The sequence below is a fragment of the Colius striatus genome, chromosome 2 (genome assembly GCF_028858725.1).
Source record: "Colius striatus isolate bColStr4 chromosome 2, bColStr4.1.hap1, whole genome shotgun sequence".
NCBI classification, from domain to species: domain Eukaryota; kingdom Metazoa; phylum Chordata; class Aves; order Coliiformes; family Coliidae; genus Colius; species Colius striatus.
The window spans coordinates 103,039,946-103,060,320 of record NC_084760.1 but is presented as its reverse complement, the minus strand read 5'-3'; the positions used below and the strand labels follow the sequence as shown (position 1 = coordinate 103,060,320).

Genomic DNA, 20,375 nt, shown 5'->3' with positions numbered 1-20,375 from the left:
TTGGTCATTTCTCCCTGTTCAGTCACTCTGTCTTAAAAAATACAGAAGTTTTAAAGTTCAGCTCATTTGATCCCAAAACAGCAAGACTGCACATAAGATTCATGTTTCTTATATTACTACTCAGGCAGTAGGACAGAGATAGACTTTCAGAAGCCTGTCATAGTAAAAATTACGTCCATGGTATTAGCCTTTGGGAGCAAATTCAGAATGCATGCTGCGATTTATTTCTTTTTTTACTATATCTCTTCATGTAAAATATTACCATTTATTTTAAGATGTTATATAAGGTCTCTCTCCATGCTGAGTATTTTGAAAGTAATGAACTAAATCTCAAGAAGATGACAAACAAGAATTGCAGTTGTAGATTGTTCATAAGAGTCTACAATGCAAGTCTGAAGAAAAAGCTAGCAGCTTAAGCACTCGGGGAAGCGATAGCAGAAAGCATTTGTGAATACTTAGTTGATCAAAACTAGCTTACAGCTTAATATTTTTAGCTACGGTGGACATGTCTATACTAATACGAATTTCCTTACACCTAAAAACTCTTAAGGCCTCCCAAATAAACAGAGCTTAAGACAGATATATGACAGTTCATATTACAGTTATGCTACTATAACACAGTGTAAATACTGACATGAAATAACAGTCTACCAACAAATGCAGAAGTCACTGTTAGTCACTCAAAGTTTTCATAGAAAATTTGCAAAATGCTTAACTATGGGTCGTTTGTTGGTTTCAACATAATTAACTGGGATCAGGCAAAAGCATCAAGAAATTTAACCCATTTTAACTGATCTTATCATTAATACAGTTTCAGCTCTAGGAAAAAAGATAAACAGATGACATTTGCTTTTGAAGCCTACAATAGTTTCTGTGACCTGTAAGACACACAGAAAGAAGTGACACAAGGGTTGCTGACAGCTTTACTGCCCTGGAGCACCCACATGCACACACCACCCCCACCAGGGCTCAGAAGCTCTGATTGGGATCCTCAAGTGGGTTTGGGCAGGTTCTTTGTCACCTGAAACCTCCATTCCTTCTCCAGAAAAACTAAAGAATAACCTGTCTTCACCATGCACATTACTTAGCACAGCTGTCTGTCCTCTCCCTAAACAATCTGCCAAAGGTTTAAAATTGGTGACATCTCAGAAATGCTCATTTTCTCAAGCAAGCACAAAAAGCAAAGTTATGAGTATATAGCATTTACCTTGTTTATCTTGAAACAATTCCTTTATTTTTATGCATGCTATTTAATAAAGGCAATGTACCAGATGTTATTTAATATTGTTTAGCCTAGAGAAGGCTCTGGGAAGACCTTACAGCAGTCTTGTAGTACGTAAAGGGGGCTGACAAGAAAGCTGGGAGGGAATTTACAAGGCCAAGTAGCAAAAGGACAAGGGGCAACAGCTTCAAAACTGAAAGCTGGTCTGTTTATATATTAGGAACAAGTTTTTTCTGAAAAAGGTTACTCAAGGAGGCTGTGCTTCCTGATCCGTGGAAGCATTCAAGGCCAGGTTGTATGGGGCTTGGAGCACCCTGGTCTAGTAGAAGGTGTCCTTGCCCATGACAAAGGAATTGAACCTAGGTGATCTTTAAGGTCCTTTCCAAGCCAAGCCAATCTATGATTCTATACATTCAAATCAGTCAGCCACTCCAGATATACTTGTGGAGGGAGATACCACTAATATTTTTCTTATTAGTAAATACCAGAGAGATGAAATAGGTTTTTAAGCCTTTTTTGTGCAGTTTCTCCCACTTCTCCCATAAATTCTATGGAGACTAGAAATAAATAAAACAAATTACTTATCACTTTCACTCTTTAATCAAAGATGAGATGTTTTTCCAAAACTAATAACTCATCTGTCAGCAAAGGAGCCGAGGTACAAAGAACTAAAAGATCTCCTTTTTTGAGAAAAAAAACTCTCATTTCTCTTTGAAATTAATGAAACCTGTAGGCTTTCTGTTGCTCTGAAAACAAGGTTGTACACAGCAATCTCATCTTGTTCCCCAAATCCAGTCTCACAACCACAACTTATGTACTCCTCACTTGCAAGAAAGAAGAATCAAAAGCCAAGACATGAGTCTGTAGTATTTAACGAACAAAGGAAAATGGCAACGACATACTTACTTTTTCTTTGCTTCACTGTCCCCTGGGATTTGCCTTTTCTTTGGGGGTGGTGGTGGGGGCAACTCCTGTCTGGCATGTTTAACTTTAACCTGTTCCTTCAATGGAAGCATTTCAGCAGTAGTCTTCTGCGAAACTTGTGACATCCCTACGCTTCCTACAGCTTGAGTTACCTGTACAAAGTAATTTAGCAGAAGGATTAACTGCTGTTTAACCAAACAAAATTGCTTTTGCTTAATTGCTTTCATTTATTGATCATAAAAGCTCATTCACTCCTACAAATGACCACACCTAGCTGTCATTGAAGTGTCTTTATCATAGACACACTCCAGAGAAAAAACTTCATTATTCTAACTTTGCAGATGGGAACCAATCTCATGCCAGTCCAAGTAAATTAAAATAAACAAAATAAGCATCATTTTTATTTCATAAATGCTTGAAAGAATCACTGTCCTTTGGGTTTATTAACATGCAATTCTGTATTTTGAACTTATATCCCATAAAACCAGTCCTAGATCTCTAAGAGCTGATGTGACCTAAAAACTCAAGCCAATAGAAGTCTTCCACACTCTTTAGGAGGTTATAAAGTAAGTCTCACGGGAATCAATCTATAAGTTCTAAGTATGTGCTTGATATTTAGAGGAAGTATGAAGACAGGATTTGGCACACTAGTGCTTGGACTCAAACACAAGAACAAATTAAGGCCATATGGCTGAAAAGGACCTCTACCCAGACTGTACAAGTCATTCACTAGACACTAAACGAATCATGAATCCATGCTACAGTATTCATCATAACATTTTAATATCTCAAAAAGGGGCATGAGTCATATAATGGTCAAAATTCTCACAGAAGCCAATGGGAGTTCTGTCTGAAAAACATTACCAAGCACTCAAAGTACTAAAATAAACATTTAACAATCCAGCTTGGCTATCATCGTGACACATCAAACAAACAACTACTCTATTTTCAACAGATGAGAAATCATACTCACAGAGCATAAATGCTTGTATGACTCCCATTATTTATCTATTCTGGGATTTGGGTTTTTTCTTTGTTTTCTTTTAGTATCAGATTTAATCCAGTCCCAGCACTCTTAAAATGTTTAAAGGCATTTGTATTGATTAATACATGGCAAGACTGCTTTACTCATCAGAAAAATGAAGCTTAATCTGTGTGAGAAAGGAGTAACAGTACTCGTCAGGTTAACAACTTGGGGTTTTGAAGACCAAAAAATTCAGACAGCTTGTCAGCAGATAAAGTCTGCCTCATGTGAAAGAGCACTCACCTACCTCTTCAGCCTGATGCCAAGAACTCACCACAGTAATTTTGCTGACAGTATGAGCTTTGCATACATACAGACATCTAAACAGCTAAAAAGTAATAAAGTCTTGTAAAGTACCTGGTTAGAGTAATCCTCTAGCTTCTGAACCAAACTGTCCCACCTCTGAGTTAGTTCTTCTTGATCCTGATCAATTTTACTGGATGCTCTGCCATTCCCAAGGATCTGGCCCACATCCTGACCTAGCTCATTTAGCTGGTCTAGCGTTTGTCGTTTCATACCCATGTCTTCTTTCAAAATCTGCAGTTAAGAGAAAATATTAAAAGACAACATCAAATATTATGCCACACCATGGCTTACAATTCCATGAGGGAGGGGGGAAATGTATGACTTGAGCCAGATGCATCATAGGTTTCAAAACAGCTATGTTGTTTAACAAAGCACCAATGGACACTTATAAAAATGCATATCCTTGAAACAACTCCTAAAGCAATCAACAGTATCTCTGGAGCAACCAGTTACAGATCATTACTTTGAGTACAAGCTGCATCAACGTATTTAAAAAACCCAGCAGAAACACAAACCACAAACCCACACTTTAGAAAACACAGATGACTGGCAGCCTGAATTAACTCCAAATCCTGTCAAAAACTTAGAAGAGCTGTTCCAAAGTTTGTCACATCAACCCTGGAATGGTCATGGACTAAGTTGTAGTATTTTTAAAATTCAAGTGAAAGAATCTAGCCAGGAGAGTTTACTGCCTTCCAAAGTATCATGTGCTGGTGAAACTGGTAATTTGACTTTCAGTCTACGAGATTTGACAGGGTGCAACAGGATAGCAATACTCACTGCCAGTTTTCGAACATTCACACTCAGGTCTGTTTGATCTTTGAAGTTGCTTGTCTGGACCTTACTCAACGCCTCTTCTTTCTCAGTTAACCAAGCTTTCAATAAGCACTGCAGATCATAAGGAAAATAGCACAAGAAAATACCAAGTTTTTCAAACAGCCATTGATAATTACTTCAAGATCTTTGCATTCAAACCATACTTATGCAGCATTTATACATGGGAATCTCAGTTGGCATTAACAAAAATAGTGCATAAGAGGGGAAAAACATCTGAGAATTAAGTAACATTTTCCAGCAAAACAATTTGAACAAAATCATCTCTCAATATATCAGATCACATCCTCCAAAAACAACCAGATATCCACCATAAAAGCTGAAGTAGAACTTACAAATTATATTAGAATTAAATGTATTATAATGGCATGGACATTTTCTTTCATCTTGACCCTTCTTCCTCTGCAATTCAAAACCAGCCATTACAAACATTTCCTCACAGAAGCTATACCACTGAATTCAGAGTTCTTCTACTTTAGGCAATAGGTCAAAGACTTCAGATACCAATTGCTCACCTCCCTGTTTAATGTATCTACTTCACATTGCAAAATAACTTTAGCAAATACTATTTCATAACTACTGAAAGCTGGAGTGGTCTGATCTTGAGGGTTTTTTTTCCTCTAAGAAACATGTCCTAGGCCTTACTTCTCTTTAGTCACACAGCACTCGTATGGAAACTCCAGCAATAACTGGCATGAAGCATCAGGAAGGAAATCGTACATTTAATATTTTATTGCAGCACATTGCTGGTGCTGCCATCTCCATAGACTAGAACACTATCATGGGTTTGTGTGGAGTCACTTTTCACTTGGTAACAGGAAGAGGGGGCTACAGTGCTGGTCCCAGTAAGCAGTTCCCCAAACATCCCCCAGCTTTGAGGTGGACCCACCTCTAGCTCAGCCAGGCCAATTTAGCATCTCTGTCATCATTATTTAAGAGAAATCTGAGCCAAAAGAGGAGGTGGAGAAGTGGTACGAGATGGAGGTGACCATGTCAACCTCAGTCGGAGCACTGGACTGGAGACCCATCTGCAACCCATGGTGAGAATGCAGCTGTACCCCTGCAACCCATGGAGTGCAATGACAGGACTGAGAGCCACCAGCAGCTCCAGGTGAGTGCACCCAGATGGGCAAGAGACTGTGAGGAGGTGGCCATGGCACAGGCCATGCTGGAGAGCCTGTGGGCCCCCAGAGACACACACACACAGGAGGTGGAGAGGAACTGCAGCCCTCGAAATAAAGGCATGAGAGAGCAGCCCATCCAGGGCTGCCCAGCCTGTGAGGGATCCTGTGCTAGAGCAGGAAGGACCAGCAAGGAGTCTGCCTGCCTTGAGGAGAGACAAGTGGCAGAAGTCATTGGGTAAAGAATGACTGAAATCCCTATTCCTTGTCCTCTCACCCAGTTGTTTGGAGGGTTGGGAGGGGAGAAGGTAAAGACACCAGGATCAGGGCTCTAAGCCCAGGAGGAAAGGAGGGGGTGGAGGGAAGGTGGTCTGGAAGGGAGTGTTATGCTCTTCATCATTGTGCCACTCTGTTGTTTTTTGCTTATGTTCTGGGTTTTATGGTTTTGGTTTTTGGTGGATGAAAACACTTCTCCCAGTTGAGCAGTCTTGCCTGGGACCATAAGTGGCAATTGGGCCCTTCCCGTCCTTACAGCATTCAAAGGCCCTTGGTACTTATGGTTGGTCCTGATTCTCTGTTCCTAGATGGGCCTAAACCAGGACAAATATCCAGATCTCAGCCACTGCCTCACTGCTACTTCTCTGTATTTAAAAAAAAAACCCACATCAAACAACAAAACAATATCATACATAGCAAGGCAGACCTTTTTGGTCTTTGCACATCACACTTTACAACAGGCACTAGGGTCCTCAGATTAGCTGCATGTTTTTGGCAGTGTCCCAGAACTGACTACAGCAACTTTGGGGCTCAACAGTTGATGCAGTTTACATTACCAATGTAAACCAATATGCAAAATGTACAGACAGCAAATACGATGGTGGTGGAAATGCTATAAGGCTGAGACACACAAAATTACACCACTATATACTCTGAGGGAGAAGAGGAAAAAAAAACCCACACTGGCATCCAGTCAACATATTTTATATGTAAAAGCAGCTTAAAAATCCTTCAATGCATTCAGTTAATTTCTGCGAAATCAGCAATCAAAGATAACTCTCCCTAGAAAACTGAAACAATTACCACAGTGCTAGGAAATATCTGGCATTAATGGAAGAATTTGTTTCCCAAGTGGTAAGAATTGTGTTGACTTGGCAATGTGGTTTCCAAAAATTTTCTAGGCAGCCACAAAAAGGCTGATGCATCACTGTTGCTCATTACTCCATCTGGTTGAGTGAAATGGAAAATGATAGTACCTAACATGTTTTAGTTACTTTTAAGTTAAAGTTTGGATTAAAAGTTTTTAATTGGTTTAAACTTGTGATTTTTGTAGGTCGCTTAATTCTTAAGGACAAAGAACTGTAATTCAGACCTGTTAGTAATAAATATGTTGTTCAGAGCTGACCAACAAATGCAAACATAGGCTGATCTAAACCACCAAAAATGAATTTGTTTACTCGTTACTTGCCATTTGATTGCTACATTACACGAATACAGATTATTTTTTCACTTTCACAGAGCAATGTAATTGCACACAACTTAAAGCTGAACACTAAGCAACTCTAACAGATGATGATCTTAACAGTATCGTAACAGTTAACAAGTGATCACTTTTCCCTAGACAACTATAAAGGTGGAAGAGGTCAGAAACATGTTCACATAAGGTCACAAAAAGTGAAAGCACTCAAAGTCTGTACCTTAGTATACAAAGCAGGGTTTTTTTGAAAGATCCTTATCTCAACTTACAGACTCATCTTGCCTAAGAGTTACCAGAAAATGTTAGTACACAGTTTTCTTTTATGCAAGTACATATGCCAATACAGTATTTTAAAGAAAAATACATTGATATTTGGCATTGGATAAACCAAAATTTGAATCTTGGGACCTTATTAACAAGATCACGAGCTGCAAATTCAGTTTATGAAAATTCTGCAAATAGATACGGGAAGGTCAGGGAGAAGCACATATGCATCTCAAAAATGCAGACAAAACACCCCTGGTCAAAGAAAACAGGCTGTAACTGATAGCAACAGCTATATCAGCAGTGTTGTTCTTCTTTCAGATGTCTGAACAATGTGCATACTACAGAGTTTAAACAATAGCTTAGTGATAAATACCATCAGAAATTGCTTTGTATTCTTAATGTAAAACCTTCAAAGGAAAAGCCATCAAATATTTTAAGCTGAGACACAAAGCAAGTTATAGCACCAGGCATACAAACCTAACATATGTAGCTGTATTATTGTATTTATGCTATTAATTTAAGCAGCAAATTTAACATGTAAAATATGTGATAAAGGCATATGCCACGTTTTTCACAATTCAACTGTTTACCTAAACTCAGCAAAAAGGAGGCAAGCTGCACGCTTCACTATGTTGACCAAAGTTTTATGTTACTGATTTTGAAAACTGTATCTATTGATCAGTTGATAGCATAACTGTGCACATGTATCCATCTTGGAAGTACATATACTTTAATTAGTAAAATGTCTGTAATTATCAAACCACTAAATACTTTGTGATTCCTTGTCGCTTTGCTATAATGGATATTCCTGCTTCTTGGCCATTTTGCATGTCTGGAAGCTATTTCAGAAGTTATAAGCTTGCCTTCTTAAATGTCAAGAAAATCCTTCTTCAGCACTGCACACCTACTCTACTCTTCAAGAAACACAAAGAATCCAAAAACAATAACACAAAATCCATTTTTTATAGACATTTTCTGAGAATTGTTAGGTCCTAAGTGGTTTAGGGTTTTTTTCCTTGTTTTTTTTTTCTTTCCTCTCCACAAATCAACCAGCCACTCTTGGCAGCCAAAGAGCCACTAACCTGCTCTTCCAGCAACTCCTGCCATAAAAGCTGAATTTCTTGCAGCTTGACTCGTCGTTCCTCAGTCCAATGACAAACTGCTGTCCACCGCTCACCAAGCCTCTAAAAAGCAGGGAACCCGTGAGCATTCATGATCCTCCTCATAAGGAAACTCAAAATTCAGGTATTCAAAACCAAAACTTCTATACTTCAGTTATCTATTTTTATATTATAGCCACCTCTTTGCCAGTATTCACCATTTTTGAATTGCACAAAGCTGGAGGTCAAAACTTTCAAGAGCATTTACCTATGGCTTTATCTGTGCTCTTGCTGAAGCCAACGAGCTATTTGATTGACTTTAAAAGGAGTACTGAAACAGAATGCATGTTATTTTGAATTGTTTCACATTCCCCATACTTCAGGTTACGATCTAACTTCTGACAAAAATAGGAAATTACTTCCCACAATACTACCTAGATAAATTGTGCTCATTGTCTTCAACTATTTTTCTCTTAAGATTTTAACTTACCAGTGAAAATCAGTTTTGTAAATTAATAGCTGTACTGTGTATTTTCCCATTTTAATGAAACTGCTTGAAAGGATACCTTACACAAGCACCCAACTCACTGGGAAAGCAAAGAGTTCAACTTACCAGGAATTGAGTTTAAAAGTCTAAGCACTTCTGCAGGTTTTACTCTGAGTCAATTTAATAATTTCTTATGATAATAACACTTCTAAAAAAAAAAAGTACTACTTTAAAGACAGTTTATCCTAGAAAGTGATTTAAACACAGTCTTGATTAACATTTACATGCCAAAGTTTTCCATGTCTGCTGCTACAGTTAAAAAAAGTGGACACTTCACCTGCAATTGTTCCTCCAGAATAGCTGTTGCACTTTCCCCACTGCTTTCATCAACAATGACAACCATGTGTGTTAGGGAGTTCACTTTCACCTGTTCTGCCTCCAGGTCATTCTGCAGGCTCTAGAAGAACAAGTCAGAGGTTACCAACCCTGACTACATTTGCTAATCTGCTATTTTGGCCACAGTAACTAAAACTGCTATGGCAAACTACTCCAGATTTGACAACTAGGAATAACTGCACAGTGTAAAAGTAAGCAAAAGACTGCTAAAAAGGAATTCCAAACTACTCTGTTGAAATGCAGGAGTTATTTACTCTGTATGCACTTGACTAGGAGAATCCTGTTACAAGTGCATTGATTTCCTATATGTCTACTGTTACAGGTAATAGAACTCCAGTGTTTCTATTTAAAAAAATATTTTTAATAAGTATAATAGGGCATGCCAAATGGAAGGGAAAAAAAAAGAATCACTAAACTCTCATAACTATGAACAGTGATACAATCAATTATGAAGTTCAAAGATACAGAACTGCAGAAAGTGCATTTCAATTAGTTTGAAATAACCTGTATGTTTAAGTGTTCACACAGCTTCCACAAGAACAGATCCACAGTTAAAAGTCTACCTCCAAAAATCTCTCTGAAAGATCAATATGCCTTTACAGTACTGTAAATACCACTTTTCATCCCAGAATATCCTAAACTACTCTATGAACAAACTCTTCAGACTTTAAAGATGGAAAAAAGAATGCAAATGTAGGACAGGAAATTATAAGGCTAAAAATACTCTACAGTTCTTGCTCTGTGAAGTATGTCCCATGTCGAGAAGGTCAAACCTCAGAATTGACTATGAAAACCAAAACTTGCAACCATAACAAGTATCAAAATGCCATCTTTCTCCTTCAAAAAAAAACCCAAAACTACTCACCACTGCAGACTAGAGACACAAACCACTCCCAAATTGTTGTGCACAGAGAGTAACATCTATGAACCCCTTCAGATTATTTACTCTAACGTGCTTTAGCAATGACTGCCAGTCAAAGGCATGTTTGTCCACAGCACATTTCATTCTGTAGCTCATACCAGCAATTTACCTGGAAAGGCTTCCTTTCCTGCACAAAGTGAAGGTAAAATAATTTTCCCTACAGGTTTCACTTTCTGCACAGAGCAAAGGTAACAGTTTCTGCTATAATCAGTGCTGAAGTGTTCTGTTAAGGTACTTCAGAAACTTCCTTTCCACCCATCACCATCATTTTCCAAACATCACGCACAGCCCCTCAGAATACAGCCATATATGACTTCTGACACAATCAAGTTTCTCAGCTAAGGAACCCACCAACATACATATCTTTCAAATATTTCTCCTATACATATTGCATAACAGACAGAACATTTACTTTATGGTCTTCCAGCTGTTTTTGAAGGGACTCCAAATCTTCAGCTAAGAGCTGAGATTCCATCTTCTGAATGCGTTCTTCTGTGACCGTCAGCCAGTCCGACAGCTGTTGCAACTGCTGCTTCTGGAGCTCCATCAGCATGTCATGCAGGCTGCAGGGGAAGCACAGGCAGAGTTGTTTCAGAAACAGTTTTCCCAAGAAAAGAGTAAGTTTCTATAGGCAAGAAGCAAGGCCATTCATAACCTGCTTAGCTACCATCAAAAAAAATCTGCTTAGCTACCATCAAAAAAAATCTGCACCATTGAGCTAAGGATCACAGTTAAGTATCTTTATTTTTTCTCCACAAAAACATTAGTGAATGATACAACTTATATCAAGGATTGTTTCTTGAAACAGGGATTTGCTACTAATTGAGCTTCTGGTGAAAGTTGCAACAAAATGTAGTTTTTCCCTTGATGTGGAGCAAAACTTGATAATCCCCAGGTGTGGAAAAATTCTTAAGTGCTTTTTAGTTGTGTAAACACACCCAGCTTAACCACATCTATGCTTTTTATTGAGGAACTTAAACTACAGAAGCAATATAAAAACCTACATTTATGTAACTACTCCATGGAGATACTAGACATTTCGTCTAGTATTTTTACATAACAAGTGATAACATACTTTTCTATAAGAATCTAAAAAGCCTACAGTTATAGTCTTTTCTTTTGTGGATTTCATGTCTAACGGAAGAGCTACCTCTGAAAGAAACCTGCAAATGGATGCAAACCAACTCCTTCGAGACACAGGAAACAGAAGTTGGTCCTGCAGCTCTAAGAGGTGTTACTCACCGGGACTGCCTGTCCATGCTCTCCACCCTGAGCTCCTCCCACCGGGAGTTGAGCAGTAACATTTGTTCCTGGATTTCAAACTCCTCCTCAGGCGACAAATTTCCCTGCGCCACCAGTTGGTTTCCAGCCTGTAGAACACTGCCAACACTGCTCTGGTGTGCAGTCAGCTCCATCATAAAACCCTGAAATGATAGAACCAGACACATTACCATGATTTGTGAGATCTGGCAGGAATTTATGAATTTGTAAGTGTCCTAATAAATTGTCATGTTTGAAAAAGTGCTGCAAGATATGGCACCAAACACACAAGTATAGCAGACTTGTTCTACTCTACAGAAAATTCTACATGAGATATAAAAATCCCAGAGCCAGTAAATCAGGCTAATTGATGAAAAAATCTCAGAACAAGCTGTTTGCAAAAGGACAGCCTTTGAAGAAAGGCACCAGGAAAATAAACCAGAAACTTACCTATGGCCAATAGAGTATAAAAAAAACCCTCTGAAATGTATCATAGGAAAGTAAATGTAACTTTATGAGTTACTAAGATTTAAAAAAAATTTTAAAAATCACATATTTAATGTAAATCTAGAACATCTCTTCCTTTGACTCATGGCTTCAAAGCATAAGGGAGAAAAAAACCCTTCATATGGATCAGTATTTAGATTATAAATTCAATTGCATAGATTGAGCTGACATACGAGAAAACTAAAACATCTAATAACATTTGAAACTTTTAGTGACATTAGAACATTTGCTAAGACTTGGAACAGAACCAAAACAAAGTAATTTGGAAACAACATATATTTCTGCAATCAACTACACTAAGTGACAGTAAGAGCACTGAATTAAATTGACATGATTAACAATGCAGCAGTTTCAAGTAGCCAGGTTTCAGCAGCAGGGGGCTACAGAGGTGGCTTCTTTAAACAAAGAGCTGCCAGAAGCTTCTCCTATATCTGACAGGGCCAGTTGACTCTGAAATGGACCTGCCTTCAATGGACTGGACCTGCCTCCAAATGGACTGGACCTAGTCCATTAGCGACAGAGGTGAGACCTCTGTGATTAACATGTTTAACAGGAAGAAGAAGTTGCTGTGCAGATGCTAAAATTGCAGAAGAAAAAAGGAGTGAGAATGTGAGAAACATCTCTGCAGGCACCAAGTTCAGTGGAGAAGGAGGGGGAGGAGGTGCCCAGGCACAGGAATAAAAGATTCCTCTGTGACTTGCAGTGCAGGCTATGGTGAGGGAGGTTATCCCTCTGCAGTCCATGGAGACCACAGTGGAGCAGAGATCCACTCAGACCATGAAAGACCCCACATCAGAGCAGGTGGGTGCCTGAAGAAGGCTGTGACCCTGTAGGAAGCCCACAATGGAGTAAGTTTTAGCAAGACCTGAGAACCTGTTGAGAGAGGGTCCCATGACAGACCAGATTTCCTGGTAGGACTTTTGACTCTGTGGGGGACCCACATTGGAGCAGTTCATTCCTGAAGGACTGTTTCCCCATGGATGAGACCCACTTTGGGGAGATTTACAAAGAACAACATCCCATGGGAAGGATGCACACTGGGATAGTTTATGGAGGATTATCTCCCATAGGAGGGACCCCACACTGTAGCAGTGGGAAGTGTGATGAGGTCTCCCTCCCCCGAGAGGGAGCAGCAGCAACGACCATCTGTGATGAACTGACTTTAACCCCCATTCTCTGTCTCCCTGTGCTGCTGGAGGTTAGGAACTTGGGAAGAAGGAGAGGTGGGGGGAGGTGTTTTAAGATTCAGTTTTTATTTCTCATTATTGTTTTGATTGTTTGTCAATAAATCAAACAAATTCTCCCCAAGTAGGGTGTTTTGCCTGTGACATTAATTGCTGAGTGATCTCGCTGTCCTTATATCAACTCGCGAGTCTTTTGTTGTATTTCTCTCTCCCATGTCCAGTTTAGGAGGGAGAGACACAGAACAACTTGGTGGGCACCTGGCATCCAGGCAGGGCTAAACCACCACAATCATTTTGGCAAGTCAGACAGAAGCCAAACCTACAATCTTCTCAGAATTCTTCACAAACCGCCCCAATGTGGCAGAAACAGTCCTTCAGGCACAGACTGCTTCAGCCTGGGTCCCCCATGGGGTCCTAATTCCTGCCAGGAAACCTGGTGAGGCATGTGCTGCTCTCTGCACAGACCCCTAGGTCTTTCCAGGAACTTGCATCACTGAGGGCTTCTCATAGGGTCACAGCCTCCTTCAGGCACCCAGCCATTCCAGTGTGGAGTCCTCCCCAGGCTACAGGTGGATCTCTGCTCCACCATGCAAGGGCAGGGCCTGCCTCACCATAGGCTGCACCACAGGTCATACGGGGAATCTTTCCTCTTGTGCCCAGGCACCTCCTCCCCCTCCTTCTCCACTAACCTACCTGCAGAGATGTTTTTTCTCACATTCTCACTCCCCGTTTCTGTAGTTTAGCATCTGCCCAGCAACTTCTTCCCCTTCTCAAACATGTTAATCACAGAGGCATTGTCTCCATTGCTAATGTGCTCAGTCCTGGCCAGCAGCATGTCCCCCTCTCTGTCAGTTGACTGGCACTGATCCTGTCAGATACAGAGGATGCTTTTAACAGCTCTTTGTTTAAAGAAGCTGCCCCTGCTACCAAAACCTGGCCACACAAACCCACTACAATCAATTTCAGCATTGCCCTCATTTAACAGCAAGCTGACCAGGCTTTTTAGTAGTTGGCAGCAGAGAAGCATGAATCAGCCTGGATCAGACTGTATTTGGATTGTAAACACCAGTGAGCTGGTCTCCAAAAGCTGGTAGAAAAATACAGTAAAGGTTCAAAGCATGTTGCACTGTACGTTCTCCTAAAAAAGAGCTATTTCACCCTCAAGAAGCTGCTATTAGTCAACAGAAAAAAAAGAACCATAAAACATCATAAAGGCACCTCTAACTGAATGTGGTCAACTCAGAAAAAGCAACACAAAACAAACAATATCAGGTTTTGGATAAGGATTAGAAATGGAAGTTCTGTAGCTCTCAAACAACCACAACAAATGAATTGTCAGGAGAAGCTTACTTCATGGGTGGAAAATTGCTCTTTGACTTCCTCAACATCACCAGAAATTTCCTCCTGTTCCCGAAACGTATCCTCAGCTGACAGTAACCAGGTGAGAACTTCTTCCAGAGCAGCTTGGTAGCTATCCAAATCCATATCCACCTCTGTCACTGTGCTGGGCGTCTCTGCTCTAGAACTGCCCTGCTCCTCTTCAAGCGCCACAGCCTTGGTAGCCAAGAAAAAATATCACCAAATGATACTAAAACAGAGCAATTAAGATCCTTCATAAAATGTTAAAAGTAATCATTAGGTATATTTTCATGAGAAGGGCCACAGTCACCACTAATGAACTTTCACTTAAAAATAAACAACCTGGATATAAAAGAAAACTTTAATCTTGCTCATTTAACAGTGAATCTCACATCCAAACAAAATCCCATCACTATCACTACTACCACCACATTTTGGGCCATCTTCTCCAGCTTATCGAGACAAAATGAAAAAGAGAAGCAGAAGAAAGAAGCCTGACAAATGAAACTTTATACTTTAAGACACAGGATTTTGTAAATATAACCAAAAAAAAAAGAGAAAGGGAAGATTAACTGAAGTAAATCACAAAGAAGATGCTATGATACAATTTTTTCATATTTTCTCAACTGTGTAGCCCAGCATAGAAGGCATGTTCTACAGGTAACTTGGCAAGCCTGAAGGTCAGCTAAAATTACAACTCAAGAAAAGCCAAGTAGACTTTGATGAAAAATATACCGGTTGCACATTGAACTCTCCATCTTCACATTCCTGCTTGTATCTCCTTGGAAGAGTCTCCACCTCCCGGATGTCTTCCATAGTGACTTGTTTAGGAAGAACCTCAAACAAAGATGTTAAATACATAATAATAGACTTTTTGTCTGGAAGCTGTACAGCCACATCTGAAAAGAGATAAAATGTGGGAAAAATAAATGAAGAAGCTGCTTTTGTAAATCATTACTTAGGATATGGTTAAGATTTTACATACAATATAAATCATTCTCCTGTTAAGTAGTCTTTATTAAGTTTTATGTTAAAAGACCAGGTTTGACATATGATGAAAGCACTGTGAAGGAAGGAAAAAAGAAAAAAACAATTTTCTACATTTGGAAAGGACTTAAAGATCATGGTTTTTATTGTGAAGAGCCCAAACACAAAGTATCTAAGGAATACAAACTCTTTGAGGAAAATTATTCTGTAGCCTCTCCTAAGCAGAAATGCATTTCAGAGACAGTATCCCACAAACATTTCCCCTTAGGCTCTATCACCACTCCCAGCATTGGTCAGTTCATTTTCTTATTTCTCATGTGGAAAGAGTTTCACTGACTCAGGTTCACTTATCTCTTGGTTTAGGAGTCCTACCCATTCAGTTAATATTTCCTTTTTTTTAACAAAACATGGTGCTTGAATCTAGAAAGTTTGAGAGCTTGTCTTACAGAACGAACCTTTGGATGCTCACTTCAAAAGCAGATAGTTCAGGTTTTTAAAAAGGAAATGTAAAGGTTTCCTGGTAAGTCCTCCTATATAGTAAGTACTCACAGCACTGGCAGCTACAGCTACTGAGAGTATGTATAAAGAACAAAAGATCAAGAGCTCTTAAGATATCCCATTCTACATAATAGTCTACTTGAAAAGTAGACTCATTTGGCAGAACTCCTACTTAAAATAAAACAAACCAGGGTGCCAATTTCACCTTCTGCATATTGTCTCTGGATGGTCAATCTGAACCTTAACATTCAACAAGCCAAAGCATATGCACACAGAGACACATCCTTACTCTACAAGTTACACTTTTAAAACAAATTTGAAGGGTTTAAACATCACTGCACAAAACTGCTGGAGTTTGTATTAACAGTAAATGTCAACAGAATCAATTTCTTCCAAGAGAGCTCAAAATGGCTTCTAGAAAAGCAAAAAAAAAAAACCCAAATCTATATACTACCTTCAGGATCCAACAGTTTCTCAATGCTCAAGTGGTTCTTGGCTACGCTGAAAGCATGTTCCAGTCTCTCAACTGGGGACATCTTTATAACTTTATCCCAGCTGAAAAGCTCAGGTCTAGAAATAAAGAAAAAAATAGAAAAGAAAGCAGTGAATTATACCCAAAGAAAAAATTCCATACCATGAAGAACACAAAGTTGTGAGGGTAGCTAAGTAACATACAAGATATAAATCAAATTTCATATATAGAAATTTACAAATATATGTTTTCTTTTGAGAATCTGGCAATCATAAATAATTAACTGACTGCATGTCCACAGCAACATCCACTTGCCATTCTGTATATTCTATAAACATGCACTCATTGACTGCAACAGGAGATTAAATAGGAACAGGAGATTGCTAATAGGAACATCAAGTCTATGTTTAAAATTTATTCCAGAACTAGTTTTCTTCAACTGTTTATTTCACAGCACTACTATTACTACATGCTTTCTAGGTCACACTGCTGGGTAATCAGGAGTCAATGTTCCTAGAGAGTCTCATTCCAAACTTGTGTCATGGTTCAGTGATCACTCCAGATCATCACAGCCAGGAGCAGCCGTCATCACCACCCTTGTTTGTTCATCCTGCCTATGACCTTTTTCCTCTCATTAAAAAAAAAAAAAAAAATACATATAAGGAAACCACTCCATGATAAATGCTAAGGGCTGTAATGTGAATCAGATCAAGAAGCTGATCAATTTGCAGTGCCAACAGCCTTCATCTCACAACAACATTAACCAAACCAAATCTCCATACCAGCTGCTAATCCAAAACATACCAGCAGGTCTCAAGGGGAAAAAGCAGAGCACAGAGCAGAAGTGGGGGTCAGAGTCCCCTCCTACTGGTACCTATACCACAGGGCGTGATCAGTCTAGTACAGCAGCAGCACAGCTGCAAGGCCACAGAGACATTAAAATACTTTCCATTCCCCTGTAATAGTAGCTCCTCATTAAAACACTGCTATTGATTCTGTGCTTTATAGAATTTGGGGAAGAAGAGATGAGCTTGCCTTTAACTCTTTTAATACTTAGCTCGGTTGTAAATTGACTTGAAAGAATCCTTTTAACATCTGTCAAGTCATTTCACTTTGTGAAACAGAAAGGCTGTAAGCTAGCAGGGTCTGAGATGTAAAAAGTCCTGAGTAGGTGGGGTGAGCAGGGAACAGAGATATGCAAAGTTATTGATAGAAGCTACTGGAATACTGTATCTCCATGGAAGAAGCAACAAGAATAACCACAGTCACATAAAGCAAAGCTGCTTTCTTTGAAAAATACATTACAATAAGTATATTGTATATGCACTACCAGTATACTACCATAACACCACCAATTTTATTAAAACGCAATCCAGGTATTTAACTATGAGCAAAAAAATTTGTACCAAAGAGCAGAATTCTAATCTGAGAGGAACTAAGCTAATATTAGGACATGAAAGAGACTAGCACAATATAATGTTAAACGCCCTATTACCTCAATTTTCTGCAGTACTGCGTTACAAAGTTACCAGATATTATGAAGAGGTAGCCCTGCTAACAACTGTTGATACATACTAAAAAGTGAGCTACTCAACATCTTAATATAGGGGATTTTTTTAGGTCCCATTAAATGTCATATTAAGCTAATCTGAGAAAAGGATTATTGCAAACACCCCTCAGGCAAGGAAGCACAACTGTTTGGGTACGCTACGTAGCTTTGATGTCTTTCCATTTCTGCAACCTGCCCCAATACCCTTGTTCCTTACAAGGGCTAGTTAAGGCTAAGTCAAAGTAAATTTAAACTGAGCTTAAGACTTCTCAGAAGTGTGAAGAAAATGGTGCTTCCCTGGCTAATAGACTGGTGCTGAGGGCCAGCAAAGCTGAATTCTGATGCACTGGCAGCTGCCAGGCTCCCAGGAAGAGGGAATAAAAGGCTCAGAGATCAGCAGAGCCAGGTAACTGAGAAATTTTAGGAATACAGAGGAACGTACAGTTGCCCAGTTAGTTTCCAGCAGATACTTTTGCTACTTAAGTACTCTGGAAAAGGCACAACTCAGACTTCAGATCCCACAAAAGCAAAGCTCATAATCACAATGCATAAGGAGAAGAACCAGCCTGAAGCCACTTTTGCTGCCTTTCTCTCTGCTTCCCTCTGGTCACACCTAGGTCTCACTTAGACAGTTGCCAGCTTTAGACATCACAAAGCTTCACATACACAGCAGCAGAGCTATGCTACTGTAGGCAATTACACTGGTATAAAAACCACCAGTACAGACAAGAGACTTGGTAATAGTTCTGGTAGAACTCCAGGAAGACCTTTGCTAACATTGCTCCGCCCTTGTAGAGCAGTCATTTCAAACTTTCAGGAGCCCTCAGTGCAGTGTAGGTTCTTCCCACACATCTATGCAGGCTGAACACAATCTAGCTCTAGCCTACAACATACACAGATGTGTCTAGACAGACTGATCCTGAAGCCAGCAAATCTGTGACAAAGCCTGTTATTTCAGCCATCACAGGCCAAATGGGCACTTAAGAACAGAGATCAACAGGCTCAAAGTGAACGTTTCCTCTCGTGAACACTTTGCATCTATTGGGTGTAAATATTCTGGGTATTTGTAAAGCATTTGCCATGCCAGACATCTGGTGGCCAGGAGGACTGGTTAAACTCTAGAAGTTATCATCATCTCATTACCATGTTCTCCAAAAAATCAGAAAGAACACAAAATATCTATGCAAAGAAGCTTTAACACCATTCCTTACAAAGAGTAATGAACAAACTAATGCATATTCTACAGATACCCAAAGTACTCTGTTACTCTTTGATTCTTCTGCTAAACAGTTCTAAAATATCTGCTTAAGTAGGTCTTCTAAGCAAGATACATTTTACTTAGTTTTTGGATACAGTCTGTCTTTTATCCCTTTGGTTTGAAGTTTCAGGATCTTCGCACCAAAATGATATGGCGAAGTCCAACTGAAGAAATTTCCCTTTGCAGAGGAGGGAGGACAGGAAAAATGAAGTACAGGGAAGGAGGTGGTCAGTGTCTCCCATTCAGCATATTTGCTGTATAATACATACTAAATGGGATGTAAAACCATTTAGCAAACATGCATGCACGTGCAAGAACTGACTGTTCCACTTCTGCCTTAGCTCCATACTTCCAAAGGCAGTGGCAATGCTCCTTCTCTGATAGTTACCACAACAAACCCCCCCAGAAAAATGCACCACCAAAACAGGCTAGAAGCTGTCAAATACTCAAGCTTACTTCACTTGGTCTAAGATAACCTGTTTGCTACTTACTTGTGTCTGTGGATGACAGCATTAAAGGCAAGTCCATCTGTCCAGCTTGTAGTGAAGTTCAGAACATTGACCTGACTGTAGGGTCTCGTGGACTGCCGAACCCAACTCAGCAGGATCTTCTCACTGTTAGTCTGCTGCAAGTCTGACATGATGTTCTTCATAACATCCTTCACCTGCAATGCAGCAACAAATACATCCTTACAGACATGCTCAACATCAGCTTATAAAACCTTTGAACCAAACTGTTTTGCAAATAATGGAAGGGTCTTTGTCATGAAAAGCTAAGAATCAAAATAACTCCTCACGTGAAATTCGGGGATAGGAGTCTTTAGGCCATCTTTGCACTCAGCTGATTACAAGAACCAGTAACACTTCATGTAATAATGACACACCACTCAATATTATGATCCTCCTCTCTCCTCTGTTCTGCCTAAACTAGGCATGGAGTATACTATTTCTCATTGCCTTGTGTTGCACTTCCATCAGTAAGCAAAACCAAAAAATACCACTTGGCACAGGTTTTCTTCAAGAAGATATCTGCTTAGACAACAAAAGTAGTTTGCTGTTTGCATAATACGCATAAGCATCTGCCAAAGTCCTTTCAAGTGAATTTGGTGATCCTTCCAGGTACCTGGCTAAAAGCAGGAGCAATTCAATCTATGAGACTGAGAAACAAACATACAGAGCAGCGTATCAGATGCAAGCCCAACACAGTTATTTAGATGGCAATAAA

At 39.5% G+C, this 20,375-nt stretch overlaps 1 protein-coding gene across 11 annotated transcripts in view; it reads right to left on the bottom strand.

Annotated features, from left to right (window-relative positions):
* UTRN (utrophin) overlaps positions 1 to 20,375 on the bottom strand; it is a 367,525-nt gene that overhangs the window by 272,773 nt on the left and 74,377 nt on the right. For 10 of the 11 annotated variants that reach the window (XM_061991642.1, XM_061991648.1, XM_061991644.1 and 7 more), the window contains 11 exons: positions 19,643 to 19,815; positions 16,327 to 16,442; positions 15,123 to 15,286; positions 14,379 to 14,582; positions 11,320 to 11,501; positions 10,490 to 10,640; positions 9,097 to 9,216; positions 8,255 to 8,356; positions 4,257 to 4,364; positions 3,528 to 3,707; positions 2,129 to 2,298 (listed from right to left, as the gene is read on the bottom strand). In XM_061991642.1, coding sequence (XP_061847626.1) covers positions 2,129 to 2,298; positions 3,528 to 3,707; positions 4,257 to 4,364; positions 8,255 to 8,356; positions 9,097 to 9,216; positions 10,490 to 10,640; positions 11,320 to 11,501; positions 14,379 to 14,582; positions 15,123 to 15,286; positions 16,327 to 16,442; positions 19,643 to 19,815 — 1,670 coding nt within the window. Of the gene's footprint in view, positions 1 to 2,128; positions 2,299 to 3,119; positions 3,254 to 3,527; positions 3,708 to 4,256; positions 4,365 to 8,254; positions 8,357 to 9,096; positions 9,217 to 10,489; positions 10,641 to 11,319; positions 11,502 to 14,378; positions 14,583 to 15,122; positions 15,287 to 16,326; positions 16,443 to 19,642; positions 19,816 to 20,375 lie in introns of those variants that run through there. The other variant, XM_061991651.1, reaches the window with a different exon arrangement.